The sequence below is a fragment of the Perissodus microlepis genome, chromosome 4 (genome assembly GCF_051167445.1).
Source record: "Perissodus microlepis isolate ML-2025 ecotype Zambia chromosome 4, ASM5116744v1, whole genome shotgun sequence".
Classification (NCBI taxonomy): Eukaryota; Metazoa; Chordata; class Actinopteri; order Cichliformes; family Cichlidae; genus Perissodus; species Perissodus microlepis.
The window spans coordinates 24431524-24456214 of NC_140464.1; the positions used below are offsets into that span (position 1 = coordinate 24431524).

The 24691-nt window shown below is 43.6% G+C and overlaps 3 protein-coding genes across 7 annotated transcripts in view; all 3 read right to left on the reverse strand.

Moving 5' to 3' along the window:
- Nucleotides 1-1222: 1222 nt before the first annotated feature.
- LOC146389028 (uncharacterized) lies at nucleotides 1223-4728 on the reverse strand. 2 transcript variants are annotated; one of them, XM_084926665.1, is made up of 2 exons: nucleotides 4251-4728; nucleotides 1223-3769 (listed from the first exon to the last, which is right to left on the reverse strand). In XM_084926665.1, exons 1-2 carry the CDS (start codon nucleotides 4270-4272, stop codon nucleotides 1887-1889), a joined length of 1905 nt encoding a protein of 634 aa, XP_084782791.1. In that variant the 5' UTR covers nucleotides 4273-4728; the 3' UTR covers nucleotides 1223-1886. The 2 variants fall into 2 exon arrangements, with proteins under 2 accessions (XP_084782791.1, XP_084782790.1); XM_084926664.1 differs by having other exon boundaries at nucleotides 1223-3772; nucleotides 4251-4719.
- A 336-nt stretch (nucleotides 4729-5064) lies between these two features.
- Nucleotides 5065-15019, reverse strand: ccdc134 (coiled-coil domain containing 134). 3 transcript variants are annotated; one of them, XM_084926669.1, is made up of 7 exons: nucleotides 13380-15019; nucleotides 9829-9959; nucleotides 9549-9670; nucleotides 8903-8987; nucleotides 8425-8606; nucleotides 6541-6612; nucleotides 5065-6302 (listed from the first exon to the last, which is right to left on the reverse strand). In XM_084926669.1, exons 2-7 carry the CDS (start codon nucleotides 9929-9931, stop codon nucleotides 6177-6179), a joined length of 690 nt encoding a protein of 229 aa, XP_084782795.1. In that variant the 5' UTR covers nucleotides 9932-9959; nucleotides 13380-15019; the 3' UTR covers nucleotides 5065-6176. The 3 variants fall into 3 exon arrangements, with proteins under 3 accessions (XP_084782795.1, XP_084782794.1, XP_084782793.1); XM_084926668.1 differs by having other exon boundaries at nucleotides 9829-9962; XM_084926667.1 differs by lacking the exon at nucleotides 13380-15019 and adding an exon at nucleotides 11980-13327 and having other exon boundaries at nucleotides 9829-9962.
- A 97-nt stretch (nucleotides 15020-15116) lies between these two features.
- mei1 (meiotic double-stranded break formation protein 1) overlaps nucleotides 15117-24691 on the reverse strand; it is a 64586-nt gene continuing 55011 nt past the window's right edge. For both annotated transcript variants that reach the window (XM_084926661.1, XM_084926660.1), the window contains 5 exons: nucleotides 23866-23947; nucleotides 23334-23440; nucleotides 22242-22373; nucleotides 15951-16066; nucleotides 15117-15390 (listed from right to left, as the gene is read on the reverse strand). In XM_084926661.1, coding sequence (XP_084782787.1) covers nucleotides 15345-15390; nucleotides 15951-16066; nucleotides 22242-22373; nucleotides 23334-23440; nucleotides 23866-23947 — 483 coding nt within the window. In that variant the 3' untranslated portion in view covers nucleotides 15117-15344. The remainder of the gene's footprint in view (nucleotides 15391-15950; nucleotides 16067-22241; nucleotides 22374-23333; nucleotides 23441-23865; nucleotides 23948-24691) is intronic.

Genomic DNA, 24691 nt, shown 5'->3' on the forward strand with positions numbered 1-24691 from the left:
CGGTGGACAAACGCAGCTCCTTGGAAAAGATGACGGCGATAAACCCACACAGTCATTCTGCAGTCATTCGCAAAACACACAGTTTCACTCGTTTCTTCTATTTTGCCACAGCTAACGTGATAAGCATGTTTTCCAGCGTACAGATTAATACTATCGTATTTATTATTTACATTTTAAAGCTTTAAAGATTACAAGTTGTGTTATAGAAAAAAAGGTTAATGGCATATACTCCAAGTTTTACTTTTTAAACATAAAAATTGTATGATATTGTGTTAAAAAATGAAAGAACTACAGTTGAGCTACCCATCTATAGTCACCTGCGACTCTATTAGGTAGGTAATCAATCACATTTAGGCATGTAGATAAGGTCGAAATGACCTGCTAAAGTTCAAACTGAGCATCAGAAATATGGAGAAATATGGGAGTTTAAGTTGCTTTACGTTTATTGGCATAGGTGTTGGTGGCAGATGGGCTGCACTGTGTATTTTAGCAACTGCTGATCTACAGGGATTTGCCCCAGACAACCATCTCTAGAGAGAATACTCTGAAAAACAGAAAGGTGAGCGGAGGTGCTGTGAGTAAAAATAACTTTTTCATGTCAGAGGCCAGAGTTCTTTAGAAAGAAAGGCAAAATAAGCTAATTAATGTGGTGGTGGTTTAATGATATGGGGGACATTTTCTTGGTACACTTCGGTCCCCTTAGTACCAACTTACCATCACACCACAGTGTCCCTGAGTATTGTTGCTGATCATGCCCATCCAGTAATAACTACAGTGTACCTATCTTTTGATGGTTCACAGGAACCATCAGGAGGATAACACAACCATGAAGCTGACATCATCTCAAACTGGTTTCTTGAACATGAGTTCATTGTACTCAAATGGCCACCACGGTTACAAGACACTAGTCCAACAGAGCATCTTTAGGACATTGTTGTTGAATCCATGCCAGGAAAAATTAAGTCAGCTCTGAAGGCAAAAGGACGTCCAACCAGGTATTAGTCTACCTAACAAAGTCATCAAATCTACACATTTAAAATGGCACAGATCTTAATTCTAAGCACCATCACATTTTTACCTAATGTGTTTGCAGAATTCTTCAAATGGAGAACCATAGTTGATTTATTGGTTAAAAAGTACAACTCCACACATATGGCATTATAAAAAGATAACACAAATATAATACCACAAGAAAAGGAAAAAAGAAGGCCAAAAACGTTAGTTCTTGCAACAATATTTGTATTTTTTTTATTTCACAGCAAAAACATGAACACATCAGTGAACTGCTGACTCATTTCCAGCAGATGTGTTGCCTGTATTAACCTGTGTTAATACATAACTGGATAACTCTCCCGGTTTACATATTACGTGACAATAAACCCAGCCAATCGTTGCATATCATTCATGATGGAAACTGATGAGGTGCTTAAGATGACTTTTTTCTGTTTATAATACTCACTGTATTTTTTTTTTTTAAGTATGATGTGTGTTCAAGGACTAAAGTGTGTTTTAATACCAACCAGCAATGAAATGAATCACAACCTTCTAACATGTTTAAAAATAAGAAACAACAGAATCAACACCCATCTAATATGCCTTTCAGTCGTCCCACACAAGTGCAAATGTCATGGATTATTCAGCCTCGGCTTGAACCAACATTTAGAGTAAGAAATTTCTACCTTTTCTTTCAAAAAGTGGCTTCATATTAATACCGCATACAACTTTATTACACAGATGTTGTTGCTAGCAGTGCATCTTTAATCATTTACATCCATGTAAAAATATCCCTCACTGCAGTAAGCTACTGTGTTGTGTGGTGTTTACTTGTGAAGGTGGAAAAATAAATCTCTTACATCCTGGATTTGGACTCTACGCTCAGCCTGTATTTATTTGTTCCAGTAGATTTCATAAGACTTCTTCTCTGAGTAGGAAGCCTCCGTCGTTCCTGTGCCACTTCTCACTTTTTCCTTCACCACTTTCACCACCAGACTACCAGCGAGGGCGATGCCGGCTGCAGCTTTGCCGATTTCGGCCACCGCGCTCAGGATGCGCGCTGTTGTCGACATGGTGCCCCACGGGTCTGATGCAACCCTGCTGGCTGCTGTTGCCACACTGGGCCCCGTTACCCCACACGCAGCACCAGCGGCCACCTCCTGAGCTAAGGCGGCAGCACACTGAGGAGTCCCAGTGGCTGCTGACGCTAAAGTACCCTGAGCTACTCCTGCTGCAGTTTCAGCTCCACCGAGGGCAGCTGCTCCCTCCAGAGCTGCTCCTAAAGCAGCCCCACCTGCCATGGTGCATCCCACACCGGCCGCCACCCCGACTGCAGTGGCCCCTATGATACTAACCTGGCTGAGGGCATCTAAAGCACCTTCTGCAGGACTGGAAGCCTCAGCGCTAGCAATGGCTCCAACAGAACTACCCAGAACTCCACCTGTTGCTGCGCCCAGAGCCACTGCAGTTTTCCCCGAGGCTGCTGCCACTATGGCGCCCACGGCGTTCCCCACACCTGAGCCTCCCGCCACAGACATCCCAGCTAACTGAGCTGCAGCAAAACCAACCGAGTTCCCAACAAGAGATGCCCCAGCTGCAGCTGCCAAAGGGGCAGCCGCTCCAAAAACTGCCCCAACTGCCATGCCAGTGGCTCCAGCAGCCACCAGGACCTTAACTCTCTCCAGCACCTTGGGAGAGAGCACGGCTTCCCTCCTGAAACGAATTAGTGACGACCGGACAGATGGCCGCCGGCTGACAGCTCTGCCATGGCCCCGATGTCGGCCTCTGATCTGGTCTCTCAGCAGGCTGAAAGGACTGCTTCTGCTCTCCTTTGCCCATCTCTCCACCCTAAGATCATCTTCACTTCCTCTTTCTACCCCTTTCCTCTGGAGCTCTTGTAATCCTCTCTCGCTGCTTCCTGCTATGTCAGACTCTAAAACACATTTTCTTCTTTTTGCAAGTTTAGCCCCCTCTTCAGTTCTGCAGTTACTTCCTTCTTGGTCTTCACCCTCTGCTTGCCCTCGCTCTCGCAACATCCTATTCTGCTCCTCCCTGATTGCAGCCTCTGCCTCTAAAAACATAGTGTTAGTATAAAACCCTCCGTTACTCTGCCTCACCATACTGTCTACCTTCACCAAGAGCTCTTTAACCTGTGCTGTGTTACTGGGGTCTTTGTTGTTGAGCACATGGTACCTACCCCCACACTTGTCTATCAGAGCCCTCAGCCCAGGAGGTGCAGTCATGTTCAGATATTCTTCTATCCCCATTCCCTCTAGGTCATCCCCCCTTGTAAAAAGAACCACTGTATGGTGAAATACAGCATCCTCCCCAAATATCTTGGCCAGCTCACAAACAGCCTGGTTCTCGTTGTCTGTGTATCGTCCTAATGGCACTACAAGGAGGAAAGCGTGGGGGCCAGGGGCAGAGAGAGACACACATTTGGCAATCTCTGCGTGAATCTGCTCCACACTGAGGTGAGTGTCTCCAAAGCCTGGCATGTCAACAACCATGATTCGCCTCACTCTCCTCTGTGGGACGGCCTGGCCATCTTCTTCAGCGAGCTCAGTGTTTCCCATCTCGCAAATCTGAGTGACAGAGCTGGCGCTGACCTGTGACAGGAACTGCCTGCGGCCCAGGATGGTGTTCCCAGATGCACTCTTGCCAGATCCGGTCTTTCCAACAAGGACCAGTCTGAGGTCTTCGCTCCACATGGTCTCAGAGTCGACTCCTTCCTTCTCACCCTCCATCTGTACTGGTTCCTTGTTCCCCTCCTCGTCTTCTAACAGAACATTAGGAGCAGAAAACGTTTGGCGTTAACGCTCAGACTACTGTAAATGTTTTTTTGAAATGTTCACTGCAAATTTAATGATCAATGGAAAAGCAGACAGCAACCAAGGCTTGTATTATCTCCACTTTGTGTCGTTGGGAAAGATAACAGCAATGTAATGAGCTTTGTAAAGTGAGAGCATCAGGAAGCTTCTTGCACATAAACAAAACATCAATAGGTTAGCTACAGGCAAGAGGGACGCGAAGCTAGCAACATCCGCTAGGTGGTTAAATTAAATGTCTAACTTTAACACCACCCAGGCACAACATACCCTGAAACTAAACATCAAATGTCGAATGAAGAGCTCACGATTTAATCTCGTTAATTAGACTGCCTGCTAATAATTCAGCCTTAGCACGTTAACAGCTTTAGCTTAGCTTTCGTTAGCAAGTCGCTAACTTTTGACAGAAACATCAAAGTATGATCTTACCACAGTCCAAATGATGAAACATTTCGCAGAGAGACTAAAAAGCCGTTTCTTCTCTGCATGCCAGCTTCCCCTTCATCCTCTACATGCGGCCACAGATGGGCTGAAGTCAAACTGTTCTGCCCGCATATGAAATGCAAAAACTGGACTTTGTGTCTTTGATGGTTTCCTGCCCTCTGTCGGTTCATCTGCTCGACAAAACAAATGTAGCAGGTCTGTGGAGCACAGAGGGGGCTGCTTTCAGCCGCTCTCATGTTCACGCTTGATTTGGAAGATTACTTTTTTCTTTCTTTTTTTTTTACCTCCATCCTGACACAATAGCAAGAGGTTTGTGTGTCTTCCCGGGCTCGAACCGGTAACCTTTTGTTTGTTATTATACAAATGTGTAAACGCCAAAGTGTAGAGTTGTCACATATAAAGCCCTGAATCTTTGTATAGAGTTTGTGTTACAGTTTTTCCTATTGATAAAGCCCAGCCCTGTTGCCATTCATACTAAAAGCAATTAATTAACAGATAAAAAATTAAATGACTGGTAAATTACAGAGTTAAAAAAAGAGACATTTTTTGTGAATTAACAAAACCTGTATATTAAGTACAGGGACAGTCTGTATAATGAACTACCAGAGCTTTTTCTGTAATTTTATTTTTATTATTTATTTTGTACTTTCACTGGTCCTACCCGTTTAAGGTCAAAGAGGGCTGTGCGTGGCCCACAATGTAAAATGAGATTGACATCCCTACAGTGTGAAGCCACATGAAGTACAAATATATTATATATATATATATTCATATATATATATATATATAATTTTCTTCCTTATGTATCAGAGTCACTTTATTTCATTACACGTGTTAACAAAATGGCTTGTTCATTCTGCAGCAATGATATTTTTCTCTGAATATACATATAGTTTTCATAACAGTCATTTTTACTATATGAAAATTACATCAGTCTCAATTGTGTAGCTCTGAATCCACAAAACGTGTCAATTTAAAAAGGAAGTGGAAAAAATATGGGAAAAAAAGGTTAAAGACGAGGGACTGCTAGATGAATAGTCACATGTTGCATTTCAGGTTGACAGGATAAAAATAATGTGAAGGCTCATTAAGGCAGAAAAAACTATATGGTCAATTAAAAAAAAAAAAAAATCTTAAATGAGTCCCTCAGATGGAAATAAAATAGCAGACATAAAAATAAACCCATGGTAATCTTTATCATTACGCCATCCTTCAGGCAAACGCAACATAATGATGTGTCCTTATTAATTCTGAGCAGCAGTGGGAATGTAAATCTGCCTATTCACAAACATCCTTTGAGAAATTCAACAGCTCTTAGAAATAATGAAAGATAATATTCAATCAGCGGTCGAGCCCAACCCAACCATAAACACGCCACATTTTCAAAAGGTCAAATTTGGCAATCGCACCTACTTGAAGCGTATGGGATTTTAGATACATTAAACCGAGACCAGACACAGTACAGCGGGGGCTTCGCAAAGTTTTGAAGAAAAACGATTAGACTAAAATGAATTAATATCCCAAAGTTCAGTTACATAAGCTTCAAGTTATCAAAAATGAGTTTGCCTTAACTTCATCTCCAGAGAGTTATTTCTCTTGTTATTTTTTCCTTCCCCCCCAAATTCTAAAGAACTGCTGACTTACAGCAGCTCAGGCTTTTCTCAGATCTGGACGAACCCCCTCCTCCACTTTACATTTTTGTGTCACATTGAGGTTTTCTCTCTCTCTCTCTCTCTCTCGAGCACCTGGCTTTTGTACAAGTGACGGCAGCGTTTTGTTTTTCTTCACTGTCACCAGAGTCTACAAGTCAAGCCACCCCTTGTGGACTACGAGTGTACGCGCCTTCTCATCTCCTCCTCCTCCTCCTCTTCCTCCCTCTCCTCTGCTCTTCGCGCTCGATGAGGTGTAGCGCTATAGCTCGTTGCGAGAGCGGGATATGCGAGGGCCTTTCCTGATCTCTTTCCTCTTCTCCTCCTTCCTCCTCCTCTTCTCCTCCTCCCTCAGGATCTTCTGGAAAGCCTCGGCTGTGTGAAGCACCTGCGGCAGATAAGAAAGGGCGCGGGGAGATCAAAGTCGCGATATGAGAGAGGCTGTGTTTTCTTAGAGAATTTCTACAAAAAACAAAGCAAAGATCTGCATGTGTTTCTACTCCTGCTGGTTGCAAAGGTGTACCCAGAGAGTCTCTGGGGTATTAAGAAAGCTGTTACCAGGTATCAGGCTAGAATAATAATGGATGATGGCAAAGTGTAGAACAGCATGTACGCAGCATACTCACATCATCTCTCTCTGTGCGGTACGGGTTTATAAAGTCTGGGGATTTCTCTGTTATTCCCAGCTCCTGTGACATCTGCGAGGTGAGCAGAATAGGAAAGAAAAGAGGGGGAGTTGATACATAATGCTTGCTTCAAAAAGAGCTAAGAAACGTCACATCACTCATGCTACAGCTAAGAAGCGCTCTGATGCAATTTAAACCACATTTCTTGTGAGTATTAGAGCTCATTCTTCATTATTTACCGCTCATGGAGGTGGATGAAATAGAGACGAGGGAGTCGGAAACCAAGCGTGGGGTTAAGCGCGGGTTGAACGCACACTTTTAGGACGCAAAACTGCTGCTGCTGCTGCTTCGAGCCTCAGAATTAATCCACTTCATAATCCTCTTGGCACATTGCTAAGGTCACAGATTAATCCTGCAGGAGTTTAGTTCATTAACCCGCACATTAAACAAGGAAACACCGGTTAGACACCTTTGGTCTTTAAAGTTTAAAAGGCCAAAATTCAATTTCTATAGAAATATCTGACACGCTGGCTGACACTGATGACTGATAACTCCACACTTACATGACATGAGATTGCATCATTCTTCAAACCCACCAGGTTTCCAGAGAACTGTCACCCTTTTTTTTAAAGTCATTTTTTCCTGTTTGGTATAGCTAATGATGCACGGATGGCACTTCTGCTGAAAAGATAACATCTTGTGGTTTATGAGAATGTGCCTTCTGTTTAACGTGTGGCTAAAACTGATCTAGAAGCCACTGAGCAGCCACTTTGTGGGTAGTTTGGGCAGTTATTGGGAAGCATTATCTAAATTCATTTAAATTTCAATAGAGAGTGAGAGATAAGAACTGTATTTATAGAACAAAACAAATCTGGGGAAAAAAACCCTCGATATTTGAGTATTGTTTTCCAAAATAAAAGGTTTTTTCCACCCATCCATCCCTTGCCATTTACCCCGGCCCACCTCCCTCTCACCGGCCACTTCCTCCAGCTCTTCTGGGGTGACACCGAGGCGTTTCCAAGCAACTGGCTCCTTTTTAATGTGGAGGAGTAGTACCTCTATTCTGAGCCCCTCCTGAATGACCGCTCTCCTTATCCAGTCTGTAAGGGAGAGCCCTGACACCTTTTGAGAGAAAGTTCATTTCCACCCCTTCTATCTGCAGTCTCATTCTTTCAGTCGCCACACGGAGCTTGCGGGCACAGGTGAGCGCAGGAACGTAGGTGGTCCGATAAATCGACAGCTTCGCTTTTACGCTCATCTCTCATTTCACCACAGTGAAGCAGACTCAGAGTCTACATCACTGGTGATGCCAAACCGATCTGTCTGTCAAGCTCGCCTTTTGCTCCCACTCGTGAGCAAGACCCTGAGATATTGAACTCCTTCTTTTAGCCAGTGCAGCTTTTTCCTATAGATTTTAGAATTCGCTGAGCCTTAAACACGCTGCCAGGGATAAGGCTGGATATTAGGAGCCGAAGAATGACTGTAAACCTCAACTATTCTTTTGCTCTGTGCCAGACACATTTACATCACTGTGCTTTGGTTTGTAACGCACTGTTTTCTCGCTGTGTTTTGAATATTTCCATTATATCCTCCTGCAGAGAGATGTTTTCTTTTCTAATCCAAGGCGTGAGCTGAAGCGGCAGTATGCAATCACTGCAAGATCAATCACGCTGAATCTCATGAAACTTAGTGGAGCACTGGCAAAGGAAGAATTAGGTAGTCAGATTTTGATCTGAATCATTTTCTTTCAGCTTTTGCAACAACTCTCAGTCTTCAGCGAGACGTCGACAAATCTCTTCTAAATCCACACGATCGAAATGAGAAAAAGTGAAACCAGAAACATTTTTTTGACACCCTTAATAAAAAGGCTGCGGCAGGTCTTACAAGTGTGAGGACGTGCTGGTGGGCTCCTCCTGTGAAAACCCCCGTCTGGTTACAGAAGTTCAGCCCCCAGCGCAGCAGGCCGCTCCAGTCGGTGTTCCGGTCGTAGTAGTGGTGGACGATACGGGGGAAACGCAACGCCACGTCGCCAAAGAACGCCGTATTCTCCACTACGTGGGAATAAGCTGCAGGACAGAAACAGAATATGAATATGCACATGTATATAGCACACTGTGAAAATGATGCTTAACAGAACAAAGGGAGGAAAACAGCTCAAGGTTTTACTGGGGGAGCGCACTCAGACCGCACTGAAGGGGATAAAGATGGGATGATGAACACCAGGCAGAAGTGGGGGTTTTTTTGAGATGGGCAACAGAGCGTAAGACAACCCAGGCAGAGGTGTTGGAGACAGAATCAGTGTGTGAAAAACACTCGAGAGCGAGAGAGAAGGCAACAGCTGAGATTTAAAAGCGAATCAGACCTTCTTTGATCTTATCGTCCATGGGGAAGGGGTCATCGGGCTGCATGTTGGCCGCAACCAAGACTTGCCGGGAGTCCTCCAACACCTTAAGAGAGAAAGAGAGCTCAATTTCCAGGGTTATGTACTCCCATCTACGTGCTACGATTGTTATTCTTATGACATTTTACACACCACCTCCCACAGACGTTACAGTCAACGCGTGATCTATGTGGACACTGCACAGAATAGCTACGCTGGCTCACACACACGCAGACGTATAGAAGTGCTGACAATGTTTCGCAGCCCCCGAAGGTCGACTCTGCTCGTTCTCCTTGAGAGCGATGCAGATACACGCATAGCTGCCCGCTGGGAAATGGAGGCCTACAGTAAAATCACAGCTCCCAGTCTGGTGCAAGTGAATGGCACCTGTAAGCAGCATGAATTCAGATTCAAATGAAAAGCGAGCTCACGCGCTGCTGAATGCGGTGGATTTTAGAGCTTTTGATTCTCTATCGGGCTGCAAACGTTCTTATCCTTCAATTTGCTGGAAACACCAGGCAGGTCGAGCTTCAGAGCGCCTGCTCTCTGATGCTAGTGGCCTTGTCTGTGCTTGACTTGCTGCTTCCCGCGCACTATATGATGTCTTACACACACATACACACTGTACCTTGAAGAGCCCTTTGAGCATGATGTCTATGATCTTGTACTGCTGGTTGATGTCGTTCAGCTCTACTAGATTCTTGAGTGCATTCAGCTGATCTTTCCTCTTGGTCTCAAACAGCCGCTTGTCTGACAGGAGGAGGTCAGGAGGACAAACGCTCTCTACATCAAGAGAGACACACCCGTGAAGATGCTTAAGTTCAACACTTAGTGACTTGCGCACACACACACAGACATCAGCGGACAGCATTTGGCGGCAGCTCTGCACGCCGTCAGCAGAAGGATACAGATCTCCAGGTTGGAGTCGTGTCTCGGTCGGTGCGTGTCGGAGTCTGCCGAGCTGAGTGCGGCAGCGGCGAGCGCCAGGACCACTGCACCCACACTCCGCATGGTCAGCAGGGGGTGGCAGAGAGGCACTCTTCTGAAAACAGGGATGATGAGCCATCAGACATTGTTCCACAGCAGAATATTGTCACACAGTCGCCTGATTAGATCCTTTCAGCTTGCCTGACTCGCTACGCTTTCACATGGAGCCAGCAAACACAGCTTTCTTCTCCATTCATTCATTTTTCTCCTTCCAGAGCTACTAGATGGGCTCGTGCTCTCTTGTGTGATACTTGTGGAATATGTCAAATACGGAGACATGTTGGGGATAAGTGGTCAATATGGAACACCAGAGCGTAGCCGGCATTTGAAGAGGGCCTCCGTATGTTCCTTTTAAGACACATCTGATGTCTGGCACTTGCATAATCCCCAGAGGAACTTTTACAGTCTCTGTAGCAGGTGCCCGGTCTGCTCTTGCCCGTCCTCTGCCCTCTCTATTCAAAAGCGGCGGTCTTCTATATCATTCTGATCCTGTCGCAACTTTCCCCGTCCTCCAAGGCTTTTTTCTTTTTTTGGTACGTTTCAAAGGGAGGCATGAAAGTGAGAAGATAAATACAACAGCTAAATATAGGACCTCATCAAAGGAGGATTCGATGCGAGCCAAAAAATAAAGTTGTTTTTTTTTAAAGAAAACATTAGCAGAAAACAGAAGTAACTGGAGGCAGGGAGAGGACATGTAGATGAAAAGCAACAAGATATAATTCATATAATCCATGCATAATTTAGCAGGGGCTCCATCAATGATACTATCAGAGGGATGCAGTGGGGTACAGATAGGATGGAGGGAGAGTAATATTAGGAGAAGCAGCGGGGGGAAGAGGAGGAGAGGAGGGAGGGGCGTTGGAGCGTTTGGAAGAAGGGGGTGGGGTAGAGGAGTTGGAGACCCTGAGGGAAACAACAGCTTTCCTGGTGAATATTTCATCTACCTTTTGCTAAGGCACAGCGGTGAAACACAAAGACACACAGATGGGAGAACTAGTGCAAGATAGAGGAGGCGGCTGTGGAATGACAGATAATGAGCACGGGATACTCGATTTCTGCGCTGACTGAATTAATCTTTACAAACCCGGGGTGCCTGTTCTCAAATCTCAAGGAACGGGAAAGGGAGCAAATGTTTCAGGGCGTGAATATTAATTTAGACTAAAGTGAGCACCCTTAAGAGAACTTGCTCCAATCAGAACAGGGAAAGAAAGAAACCCCATCTGCTTCTCAACGTTGCCTGTACATCTACGGCACGCTGATAACGCAGACAAACAATGAGCATTTCATACTGAATCATTCTTCTGTTTAACGGCAGCGTCGGTGTATTATTTCCGGAAAAATGAAAGCAGATTTTTTCCCCCCTATTTCATTTTGGCTTTCCCTGCCAGTCTCTGGGGTCATTTATTTTAAAAATAAAACTCAAAAACAACTTTGTTCATACGGAGTCAGCAGAAACCGGCGTTCCTGCAGGCAGCTGAGTGAAGACAATGTTCGATTAAGGCCAATTTGTGCATTCTGAGAACATCTTTTGGGTAGCTTCCCAGCTTTCTGAGAAATGCTGCACTAAATATCCTTAAGTGCTGGTCGAAAGCCCCAATATTTCTCGATAACAGCCAGAGACGGGTGGGGGTTGTCTTTCTGGTAGTAGCAGCAGCTTGTCGGGTTATTTGATGTTCCTGTGTGCCTCCTAGCAGGCAGCCATGTAGCTCTGACAGATATTTATGAGGGAAAAGGTCATCACCGTCAATACGCATAACCAGGACCTGCTGATGTTTCCACACAGAGGGGCAAAGTGCTGAGGCTGTAAGAAGTGATGTAGGAAGGGCATTAAAGCAGGATCAATCATTTCTAATGTGGCACGGGCAGTGCAGAAGTGCATCCATTAACTGTAAACAGGCAACCCTGATTACACAGGATGAGCACGTCACTAATTCCAGGGCACTCGGCCCGGTCCTGAGTGGAACTGAAAGGAGTGTGAAGCACAAAACTATGCAAAAATCATCATCTGCTGACATTAATGTTAACTTTAAGCTCCCCTTAAAAATGATGCTGCTCTGTGAGAGAGAACTTACACAACAGTCATTGCCTGCATCCCTGCACCCCCAGCCTGTCTTACTACAGGAGTAAAACCAGCTGAGGGAGGGAGTTCACCTGGCCATCGCCATCATGTGCTGCTCAAAGGGGATCGTCAGATCCCTGCAGGGGTTCTCATCGGTCTTTAACCAATACTTTTCTTTTTTTGGTGCACATATAAACAAAATTGATCTCAAAGCAGTGCATGCACTAGAACACTGTTAGGACAACCCAGCTGATCTGCAAAAAGCTTTCTTTCATATTCTCCCCTGCTGAGTCCTGGAATGAAGAAACTTCAGGGGAGATGTTCAGCATCCAAGGTGGGAGGCTCGGTTCAGAAGCCGTCTGTCCCTCCAGCACTCGAGCTGGCGAGATGTGTCGGGGAGGTCTGGAGGCAGAGGCAGAGTGGTTCTTGCTGAAGTCGTGTGAGCCCACGTAAATCTCTTGGCTTGGAGCTGCTAGCAACAACCTCTTAGGGCAAAGAGGCTGAAGTTTGATTTCCTGTGTGGGAGATCCAGGTTCCAGCTTTGTCAGTAAAGTAGGTTACATTATCTAATCACCCGTGAAGAAGAACCGCTCTGACTGGGAATTGTCTGTATTGTTGAAAACATGTATCCAATTTTCACCAGTGTGATGAAAGATGATAATCTTCAATCAAGGATGAGAAAGAAGTCCGACCCGCAAACAAGCCTGCTCTGCAGCATTCATTTCAAGAGCCACAGCTGACCCTTGAGGTGAACAGCGCTCCAGAGAGGATGGAAAAAAAGCAAGATGCCTTTCAGACAGCTGGATGTGCAGCAGGAGTGGAGCCCGGTTCCCCTCAGGCTGCCAGCCTGCTGTGGGAGGCTTGAGGTTCAAGGACTGACACATCATCTCTCTCTCTCTCTCTCGCTCTGCTTCCATCCTAGAGGCTCTCCTTCTGTCATCATTCATACAGAGGGACGGACATGCGTAATGGTGATGATGGTGGTGGATAAAGACTGTCACATGCACCATCAGCTACAGATTGTTTAATTGATTGCATGTCCCCTACCTGACCTGGCTTCCTACAGCTGCACGGCTGTCTGTACCCAACTACTGAGCAACTATTTATATTCTAAACGGAGAATTACACGCTTTTTGTATCTTGGATGCACGGCTACATACAGTGGTATTATACACCAACATCTCAATGATATACAACTATTTATAGAAGACTTCCCAACTAGGGGCTCACTTTTGTATTTTTGTATTGTACTTTTGTATTCATAAGTATTTAAAGTCGACAAATCGATGCCTCCTGTCATCGCAGCTGTACGCTCCGGCGGATCCGCCAGCCAGCCAGCGGCCAGCACAGCAGATCCCCCGGCAGATAGAGCTCTGCTGGACACTACAGTCACCAAACTCGAGGTCCACTCACCGTGTTGTAGCGAGAAACGACAGCGCCACAAGGCAGCGATTAGCGAGCGGCGTTTGCTCCAAAGTAAAGAGTGCAGTTGAACCTTCTTTATCTCCGCTCCGAGCGTGAACAAAGACAGAAAAAGAGCTCGGCTCGCCGATGAGGTAGACGGGACAGTGAGTTTGCCCTCCTCTGGATCCTCAGGTGACAACAACGGAGGTGGAGGCGTTCATTTACATGCGGCTCTCGCTGCTCCACTCTGCCAGTGCCACGATCGCACCGGCTGGCTCGTCTTGGACGAATAACAGCGAGCGGGCGCTAAACACGGAGGAGGAGTGCGGTTTCCACACGGAGGAGTTAGAGGGAGACACCGCCAGAGCGTGGGGATAAGGGGCTGCGTTCCGTTTATGCTCAGTTTCCCCCGGGATTATGATGCCGTCCAGCCACGCTATAAACTCCCGAGGTATTTTATAAAGATGGCAGCAGGGCGGAGTAAGCGAGCATGTTAGGTAGTTTATTTGCAGCTAGGGTTGGCTATGCTAATAAAAAGTTGCCTTTCTGGAAGCTGGCTGTGACAGCAATTTAAAAGTCAACTGGACGTCAAAAGGGACTGTGCGATCATATAAGAACCCCACCATTGCCACTTAATGAGCTGCCAGTGAGAAGTAAAGAAACGCACTGGAGCTACCCGATGGTACAATGAACGATTGATTTTCTTGCAGTAGCCTAAAGCCTGAGAGCCCATCAGTGGCCATACAGTTCAAAAATAGACCAGAGGAGACGTTTTACCCTGCAATTATATCCCACATGGCTCTCAAGCACTTCGCCGACAGCTGCTCTCTGGCAGCTTGTCCACCTCACAACCACTGCCACACACACCAGTGGTCTACAGGGAGTCGTACTCCCATCACCTGACAGCTTTGAGAAGGTGTGGATGGAGTAGAGAAATTCACATTAATGTGGTTAAATCCTAGAACTGGCAGAAGAAACTAGGTGGGAAAGCGAGAGAGTTAATTCCCCGAGCAGAGCTGCTCACCTGCAGCTTAGACTGTTTTTTTTTATTAGCAGTGTCCTGGTCTAAAAAGATTCACTCTCTGCCTGTAATAAGCTGTTTTAACAGTTCTCCTTTAACGCCTTCTAATTGGCTGCCCCCGGCAAACAGACGGTCTAGATAAATGCTACATGGACTTGTTCTTATATAATGCTTTGTGACTCTAGCACTAAAAGGGCTTGATACAACATGCTTCATTCAGCCATTCACCCCCTTTCATACATGTACTTTTGTCTACACCCGGTGCTTCCTACCTAACATTCACACATTCATATCCGATGAACGCATCAGAGAGCGACATGGGGTTCAATATGTTGCCCAAGGACACTTAGGAATGCAGACTAGAGACTAGAGCACCCTCTGATCGAACATCAACCTTTCCATTATTAGATGACCAGCTCTACCAGGCTTCTGTGTTCACAGTCAGAGCTCTGTGCCTGAGATGACCATATTAGGCATATCCTGAGTACTTTTTTAAACCGTGAGCACCTGGTTCAAAGGGGTTAATGTATATATGCTCAATTATTTTAAACTTTGGTCATGCTTTATAACAACAATAACTACTATTGTAACATTGTATATATGATGGAAATATGTTAAAGTACAAAATCATAGGTCCCCTTTCAGAGGACATTTTTCTTAAGAGGAAAGGTTGATTAGCTTGTCAGTGCTACCACATCAGACAAAAAAGCACCAACGTTGGCCTGTAACAAAAACAAGTGATTTATTGATGCACTTATAATTCAAGATGTTCGTTTTCTTTAACACTGCTGCAAATATGAACTAGCTTCTATGAACAAATGCATGCAGTCAGTCAGATTGCTAGAACGCTGTGAAACTACAGGTTGTATTGTTTTAGGAGCACAACAGAAACAGTCAAACAAACGGAAGCAACAAATGAGCAAGGTGAAGAACTTTCAAAATCGATGTCCTGTCTAAAGCACAAAGTCAGACAGGCAGAGGGGCACGTCTCCAACATGTCTGAAGATAAGCGTCAAGGAGCAATGAGCAAAGTGAGAGGGGGCAGTGGGCGTGAAGATGAAAGATAGAACATTTAAATTAAGAAACAAATTGAAACTGCTACCAGCTTTACTGAGCCTAAATGCACTGTGTTTTTAATGAACTACTATTTCCACGTATATGTTGTGTATTTGTTTATTATTAATATTAGCAGAAAAATGTAATATTTACAGACAAAGCTGATATTAAAACGAACACACATATAATAGTTATACTGTATGAGGCTGTGTGGGTGGGTCACAAGAAGAATAAGCGAGAGGAGAGGGAGTCAGCCAGCATGACAGATGACATGCTGACTATGAATGTACAGTAGAGCGTGTGTTGTTCAACACAGGCATCTATTAAACTGCCAGTGAAAAATCAATGAAGATGCTGATGTTAAAGTATGAGTTTCCTAATGTGCTTTACTGTGTGGGTTACTGCTTTCTGCAGCACTTCCTGCTTACAGAGGCATGTTCAGAGGCTGTTTGTGTTAGCAAAGTTCAACGGTGTGCATGTGTTTCACTTCACGTGAAGGATACAGGACATCGTGGGACTGACTGTGTCTGCAGCTCTCATCGGGCTCTCCGAGTTCCTCTATCATGTTCTTCACTTTCTGCTTGTGTTCCTCTCTGGGTAGAAGGTCTCTGCTCTGGATCTGAATGAACAAAAGAAGAAAAACAAAAAGCATCCTAGGGTTAGAGGGACCTAACACAAGAACCTTAAGATCTTGAATTTTGAAATCCATGAATCCATCCATTAATTTCTATCATTTAACACTGAGTCGTTCCCAAGCCAGCTGAGACCCAGGATTCTTTCCAGCGAGTCCCAGGCCTCCTCCTGATAGGACATGTTTCGCAATATCTTGCCTCAGAGGTGCTCAGGAGGCATCCTAGTCAGATATCCAACCCACATCAACTAGCTCCTTTTGATGCGGAAGAGCAGGAGTTCTACTCCGAGTCCCACTTGAATGACCAAGCTCCTCACCCTATTTTTAAGGGACAGCTCAGCCAACCTTCAAGGGAAAATCATTGGTTATGGCTAGATAGTCTGTCCATAAAAACTATGAATGGAGAAGTCCAGGACCAAATGGAAATGAGTCCCACTTATTGCCAGAAATATGAACCAAGCTGTCTCTGCAGGTGTACAGGAACCGAATGCCCTGTAACAACAGGCCAAACACCCCATGCTCCCAAAGCACTCCCCACAGGATACCCCAAGGGATGCGGTTGAAATCCACAAAATCCACAGAAAACCCGAAAACCTCTGAAAACGACATAATATAGATTTTACAGGCATTCCATTATAATTATTTCCTTTTAAAAAATTATTATTATTAATGGATTCCACTAAAATTTCTTTGGATGAAAGTTTTTTGAATTTTTGCCTCACAGGGATTACTTGCACATAAACAGGAACTCATTATTTGAAACTATGCCCATGTTACACCTCCAGCATTGTAAAAATGTATAAATATGTATGACAGATGATAATGAAAAGCATATTAAGTTTGAAAATCTGTATTTCAGCTGTCATAAGCATATGCACAAGCAGAAAATGTGCATAAAGCGGCAAACAGGACTTCAGTGAAGATGCAGATGTGTACTGTAGGCAACAGGGAACAGTGAACGTTTGCCACAAACAGCAACAAGAACAGAAATCTGGGAGAAAAATATTCACAATCAACAGAAAACTTTCCAAACATTCAGTTTGCAGAGTTTCCCCTGCAGTTATGAGCAACCCCAACACAGAAACAGACTCACGATGCAAGATTTACTATTCATCGTTGTTCATGCGGATACAGCCAGAACCTGGCCTGAGCTATAACTGATCAGCTCTCTGCTGAAGCCAAGGTTCAGAGACTTCTCTAAAGATCATTTCAAAGTATGTAAGGGAACCCCGACACGTATGTGAGTGGGGTTTTTTAAAGTCAAAGTCAAATCAGTTTTATTTGGCAGCAGCTGCTGCCAGTGGTGTGTTCAGGATGAGATGGAAGGCAGCTTAAAACAAGGGCTGAAAACTGATAAAAGCAACAGGTGAGGCAGAGGTGGAGTTAATAGGATCAATACAATTGGGAGCATTAAAAAAAGGAAAGGAGGAAACAAATAAATTCACTGAGGAATGGAAAAAGCTAACAAGTAAATACTATGCCTGTATGTATTCTTGCTCACTCATAACACTCTCCAAACATGTCCACAACCACGGTAAAGTTCAGATTTCTTAATGACCACTTTAAATTAAACTTGAAACCCAACTTGGGATGGAAATGAACCAATTCCCACCCAACCCAAGGGTTTTTGTAATTTTATGCTAACAACTACTTAATGTCACTATCAGGCGATTGTTTCCATTAACTGTTTTTACAAAAAGGAAAACAACCTCAAAGAGTTTGGTGCACTATGAAGCACAACCTGAATGATGCAGCACCTTTGCAAGAACTAAAGCATTTGTGTGCTTCAAAGACTTGCACTGAAACATTTAAGACCTATACAAACTGAAAATAGGACAACTTTATACTGTGCATACGTTTTGAGAAACTCCTTATTTCTTTTTTATTTTGGTACAAAAATGGGAAATGGATGCAGTGATTCATTGAAACACGTGAAAACATTTATGTAAATACAGTATATAAGGTAAAAACAGAGTCTGTACGAGTCTAATGAGCTTGAAAGTCAATATTTGGTACGACCTTCATTCTTTAACAAAACCTGATCTCTCTTAGGCAGCTTTCTTGTCATTTCTTTAAGTAGTCTTCATTAATAGTCTCCTTGAAGGATATTCAAAGCTCTTCTTTGGATGTTTCTGCCTTTTTGTTTTGTTCTCTGCTTAATAATGCTGAGGTCCAGACTCTGGGGAGGCCAATCCATGACTGATAGAGTTCCACTGTGTGTTCTTCTATCCAGGTTTGCTTTTATTGCATTAGCAGTGTGTTTGGGATCTTTGTTGTGATGCAAAATTAAGCCGTTGGCAGTCAGATGGCATTGCACGGTGGATCAAAATTTAATGGTGTTTTTTCTGCGTTCATAATTCCATCAATTTTGACAAGATCTGCAACACCACTGGCCAAAATGCTACCCCAAACCATGACAGAGCCTCCACTGTACTTAACAGGCAGTTGTAGACACTCACTTTATAGGATTGCTGCTCAGTCCAATTTCTTCAGCCTTTTCTTTCTGTTTCTCTTCATTAAGAATGGCTGACAGCCACCCTTCCACTGAGACTATGTCTGATAAGGCTTCAGTGAACTGCAGATGAATCAACTGAAGGTACAGATGCATCTCTGCAGTCCTGTGCCAGGGTCTTTGCTGGATTTTATTCCTCTTGTTTCTTAAAAACACGACTTTCAGACACTGCTCATCTGCTGTAAATAGTTTTTAAATCTGCAACTTGTTCTTTTGTTCTCCACTTTCACAACTTTTTCAAGGACTTACTGCAAACATTGTGGAGATAAGTTTTCAGCTAATGCCTCTTTGGGAATCATCATGAAAAAAATACTATTTTATTCCAACTGTCTTATCTTTGGCATTTTTCATAGATTCAACTAAACAAGTGGAACAAGTTATCTGTTTTTGCAACAGGCTGCTACTAACAAATGGCCTAAAGATACAATTTAAATAGGTTCTTTGCAAAGTTGTCTTTTATGTGCAGACACAACACTGGTTCATCCCTTGAGTTTGGTGCTTGAATGATTCATAGATCAGAGTGTTAGGATATAAAAAAAAAGACAATTAAAACAGTTCTCTGAAAATGGTCAAGTACAAGGACTGGACTGAAAATGAGTGAAAAAGTAACCAATGTCCAAAGAAAAACCCGAAAGACCTTCAGAAAGCCTGGAGACTATTGCTCTAGAGCACTTTGAAACATTAGAGAAAGCGAAATGCAAAGAAATCAGGTGGCTCAAGATTTCGGTGCACTCCTTTATTTTGAAGACCTATTCATTAGAAATCTGTATTTAGGACTACTTGGGAACCAGGTAGACTGAAAAATGTTGACTGGAAACAACAAACCGGGGAATGCAAGCTTGCAAACAGAAAAGGTGATATCTGCTGACTGTATGTGCATGCAGGCACACCGGTGCTCGTTATGTCAGCTTTCATGGGGAGGAAACAAGAAGCAAAACCAGATCATTTATAAATATACACTTCCTTGTGAACTGAAACTTCATTTTAGTCCAAAAGCTAGATGAACAAAACCTCTGAAAACTGTGAAGCTCATCTGTGAAAATGTGTGTGAGAGAAGAGCAGCAGAGATGCCAGGGGACAAAAATCACACTGTTTGTGAGACCGTTAAGAGAAATGCATCACATTGAACCCTGCCTACTCTAACCTGTGTCACTGACTTAAAAAAACACACATATAGATATACAGACACACTCACACACAGACACACACTCATACACACCTACACAAGCCACAGACGCATGTATTCACACACTTCACGATTGCCTGGAACACAGTGCACTGGGAGCTGCAGTGTATGCCATCATTCTGTCACTCCTCCGACTCTGAGCCACTTTCAGAACACCAAAAGCATTTCTAGTCCTGCACACGATGCCATATTAGAGCTATGCAATCTGATGTGGCCCCTAATCTTGAGGCGAACCCAACTGAGATTTATGCATTTGCAGCAAAGCTAACTAGGGTAACAGCAATATTCACCTCACGCGGACCGCACCCCCATCCCCCCCACCCCTGCAGAGAATACACCATCTTGAGACCAGTTCAGACATAATAAGAGTGATTTGGCAAATGATACTAACGATACAAAGAGCTTGTGCCAGTGCTGTGATCACAGTTGAGGAGAGAGAGGGCACAGTTTTTCCATCAACTTCTTTTTTAAACTCAGTTCACCTCTGTGATCTGTGGGGAAAATAAACTGAGTAATTTCAACTATTCCTCTAACATCTGTTTGGCTGGCAAAAAAAATTATGCTGGCAATCTGCAACACAACAATATGATGGGTAGAAAAGCTCTGCAAATAAACCACAAATATTTCTGTGCCTGTCAAATTAACATAACTCCACCAGCTCGCTCTTTTTTAATGTCACATGTCTGTCTGATCCGGTCCAAATTTAGTCCATCTTTCCTGGAATAAACAGAGTGCAGCCATGAAACCCAGTGTTTTAAAACACTCTTGCTATACGGCCCAACAGCTTTGATATTTGGTTAAAATGTAACAGGCTGTCACAAACACTTGAAATCATCCACGTTTTCAATCACATTCTACACTGGATTAAGCGTCTATTTCATTTATGAATATCTAAGGTTTGATTCTGTCACACTGTTTGTGCTGCATGCCGACCTTCTTCCTGCAAGCCTGTGGCCAAAGAAAGCATGACTCAAAGCAAGAAGGATCTCAGTTAAAAGCTGCTGGTCGTCTGAGGAGATTGTGAAGGTGTTGATATGAGTGTAAATGGTTGTTTCTCTATGTGTCAGAGGCCATGCACTGGTCCAGTACCCACTGAGATGCTCCTGACCCTATCTGTGATAGAAAAGGGGAACTGAAGAAATGTCCTTTTACTTCTCAAGCTAATTAAGACATTTTATCTAAAAGTCTTTTCAGCAACTTGAAAAGATGACTTTTAACCTCTCACTTTTCAGACAGATCTACCAATCATCCAAGTCAACCAGTCATTTTTTCAATAAGTCTTTTGCTATGTTGGGAAGTTTGATTGATTGATTGATTGATTGGTCTGCTGTGCTCAGGGATGGAGAGGAGAGGCCCACACTGACACGAACTGCAATCATATTGTTAGCTCACAGTTCAGTAATCAGTTTTACAAACACAACAGCTACTGAAAAATATAAACCTAAGTTTTAATTAGCCACTGAAGATGCATTAATGCTTTATAGCATTTATGGTTGGGTTTGGCTGTGAAAAGACGAGTGGAGCAGGATGCCCAGCGTTTGTCTTTGCAGCAGGAGACTCTGCAAAGTCATCTTTAAAATAACGACCAGGAGAGAAAAAAAGAAATGTCTACTTAGAGGCAAACTGATTTTATTGTAATTTAATGCTTCGCAGTGATAAGATTTAATACTTGGAGATAAAGAGATGGCAAGTTAATTCTTTAGAGTTTGGCTTTCAGGAGGTAGTGAGACAGTAATCATTTGAAATCGCACCCTGGCTTGTCAGCTCAAACTGCACTTAAACATTTACACATTGACAGCCTAAATGTTTGCTTAGGTGGTTACCCGGGTTGAAAACCTAATAACAACATAAACTACACATCGGGAGAAAAATTCAGCAACACACACTTGCTTACCACAGAACGACTGAGTGATGAAAAGCGCGCAAAGGCAAAATCAACATCACAATGTGTGATGAATATTATAATTACTTGAATAATTCAGTAGGCTTGTTTGTTACTTTTCTTCAATCTTTTTCCTGCTGGGAGTCGTGATTAATCGCTTTTGCATTTCTCATGAGGAATGTATTGTGATTCATGCTCGTATGGGGCGGGCTCGATTTATTATTTGCCATTTGCTGCTTTTATGTATTGTACATGTTCTAATCTAAGTCAAACACTATATTGGTCATGATCCAGATTTATACTCGATTACTTTTTGAGATGTTGAAATACGTGAAATAACTGTTTCAACTACCTACCTGATCTTCCACAAACACATTTCCCCTCAGTACAGTCTGCTTGTTTTGATTTTCACAACATATAAATACAAACTGATTCCAGCTAAAACCGAACTTTGTATGATTCCTTTTCTAATTAATTCATTTGAGGAATGGACAGATCCACAGGTAACTGAAGGCCTGTTGTTGTGTGATTATCTCCTATTTTATCTGTGTGAGCATACGCGTGTGTGTGTGCAAAGGTTTACCTGTGTCAGCAGCAGCCTCAGGGCCTGTTCTGCTTCTTTGCTGAGCTCCTTCACCCCCCTCCTCTCCACTCCCTCCATCACCTGGAGCAGGTCAGGCTCCCGCAGCACTGGTGTCCCGCTGTCCTGCAGCACCTGCGGAGAACACAAGCACAGATGCAGAAACACACGTACACGTACGCATGCACGATCCTGCACAGATGTACATTACTGTGCAGTAAAAAAAAAACGCTGCTCTAAAACCATTAACTTGATTATCATATTAAACCTCGGGGACATCAGTGTCAACAAGTGCACTGGAGAGGCAGCAAAAAGACAACCTCCAATAGGTGGAGGTGGCCACAGGCTGTTCCTCTGTCTTTGTCCCTCCTGACTGATTTTTATTTTGTTCCGCTTTTGTAAAAATTAAGAGTCTTTCATAAATAATGGCATGAATATTTTTTTTTAATTATCATTCAAACACACCAAATAAGTATTTGCATTAACTTTGCATTGAAAATAAGTTCTCCTCAGTACACATGACTGATTGGTTGGCTCGTAGTTTGGGACTTTTTCAGTTGCTTCTACCTTTCCATGTAATCCAGTGATGTCTGGAAAAATGTGAGCAACACTGTTTCTTTTCCTTCTTAACAACCACTGTATGTTTAGGTTTGTGGACAGTGAATTTGAGACCAAGTGAAAAACAAGCTAAATATTTGAAGTGTTTAAACTTGTGTCACAGTGCTGCCTAACTCCATTAAATCTGCTTCCATTTTGTTTATTTGTGTTGGAAGGACAAAGTCACACGCTGTCCCAGATTTTTCACAAAATGCTTTAAGTCAGACATTTTTAATGCAGCGGGAGGCTCACAGGGCTCCAGCTGACCAGTAGTTCCAAGTAATCCCACAGTTCCAACCCCAAGCTGAATGAATAATAAATAAAGTGAGCTTACAGACATGGTAATGACTTTTCTTTTATTTTGATTCGCTGTATTGTGGCAGGATGGACTGCACTGTATTCACTTTGATGTGATCTAAATGCTTCTTTGAATACTTCTGCTATCAAATATTTATTACTTGGATTTGTATTTGTGTGTGTGTTTGTAAAGCATCTTACAAGTATGATGAATCTGAGAATGGCAGGGTGCAGAAGGCTGCTCTGTCCTGAGCTGAGCAGGCTGTGGAGGAGGAATCGACTCCATGGCTGACACACCACATGCTTGGCTACTCCACACACACACACACACACACACACACACACGCCTTACTTAGATCCACCCAGTTTTATTTTATTCTCTTTCTCATGGTGTATTTACTGGAACTAGATGAAGTCTGAAAATGTAAAAAGAACCCTACATCATCAAGGCAAACCTGTTGTTGCTGCACAGATATTGTCCGAATAAACAATGGCACGTAACCTTCACATATGCTATTTCAAGTTTAAGTTACAAAGTGAAAAAAACCAACTCAAGACTTGCTGTAAATTCACTTAGTTGCTTTCCACAGCTGTACGTGTCATACTCATAAAACACTGCTGTTTCTCAAATCTCCTTCAAATATATACATTTGCAGTTTTTCATTTCTTTCTCTGTGGACGTGTGCACATTATCCTCGCTCACTCCCTCTTTCCCCATCTCTCTGTTTGATACCTGTAGCGGGACTCTTTCTCTGAAGGAAGCTCAGCAGGGAGCTCAGACAGTTGACTGAGGCTCGCAACAGCAACTCGTGCTTCTGAGGAGAAAGAGACACATTGAGGTAAAACATGAGATTTGCAGAAGAAAAAAAAAGAAAAAGAAAAAATATCTCTCAGCTTTAAAATGTCAAATCGCTGCAAGCCAGGGAAAGAGCAGAATGTGAAACGTGTGCCTGTGTGCTCTCGCTCGGCAGAAATGGGCGCGATGGCAGCAACAGATGAATAGGGGGAAGAAACACAGATATCTGCTCTCCAACAGACGGAGATGCAGTCAGCAAAAGAAGGGGATAAGAAGGGAACACCAGAGAGAGTGACTGAGTGATGTTTTAATAATGCATGTCTCTCCCACAGTGTCAGGGCTTACACTGAGCACTATGTAGTGTCCAAAAATACTGAAGTAGGCCACGGAGATATATAGATGACAGTGGAAAGTTGCACTATAATCCATATGCAGCGAGGAGCAGAAAGCTGAAGAAAGGAGTCAAGAGGATGAGCTGGAGTGAGCGCGAGGGAGCTGAAGTGTGCAGAGGTACGAGAACGCTTAGATGAGAGGAGGGCAAATGAGGACAGGAAGATAAAAGGAGAGGTTAAAATGAGAGCTAAGAACAAGCAAGGAGAAAGGGAGAGCAGCGCAGAGTTGAAAAAAGTATGTGTGGGAGAGGGACTCTGGAGCTGCAGTGAGTCCTGCTGCTGCTGAATCCGAGCATCAAGAGGAAAGACAGCAAAAGGAGAGGAGGAGAGTGGGGAACTCATATCAGCTGCTGAACAGCAGACTACAGAGC

What these genes read in the sequence shown, in the direction of transcription:
- ccdc134 (XM_084926667.1), bottom strand. Translation starts at nt 11,999, where the DNA reads ATGCAGGCAATGACTGTTGT. An exon ending in GGACGATAAGATCAAAGAAG is followed by an intron (nt 8,607 to 8,902) that starts GTCTGATTCGCT and finishes TCTGTCCTGCAG; the next exon opens with CTTATTCCCACGTAGTGGAG. An exon ending in ACCGCACAGAGAGAGATGAT is followed by an intron (nt 6,303 to 6,540) that starts GTGAGTATGCTG and finishes TATCTGCCGCAG; the next exon opens with GTGCTTCACACAGCCGAGGC.
- LOC146389028 (XM_084926664.1), bottom strand. Translation starts at nt 4,272, where the DNA reads ATGTTTCATCATTTGGACTGTG. An exon ending in GTTTCATCATTTGGACTGTG is followed by an intron (nt 3,773 to 4,250) that starts GTAAGATCATAC and finishes ATGTTCTGTTAG; the next exon opens with AAGACGAGGAGGGGAACAAG.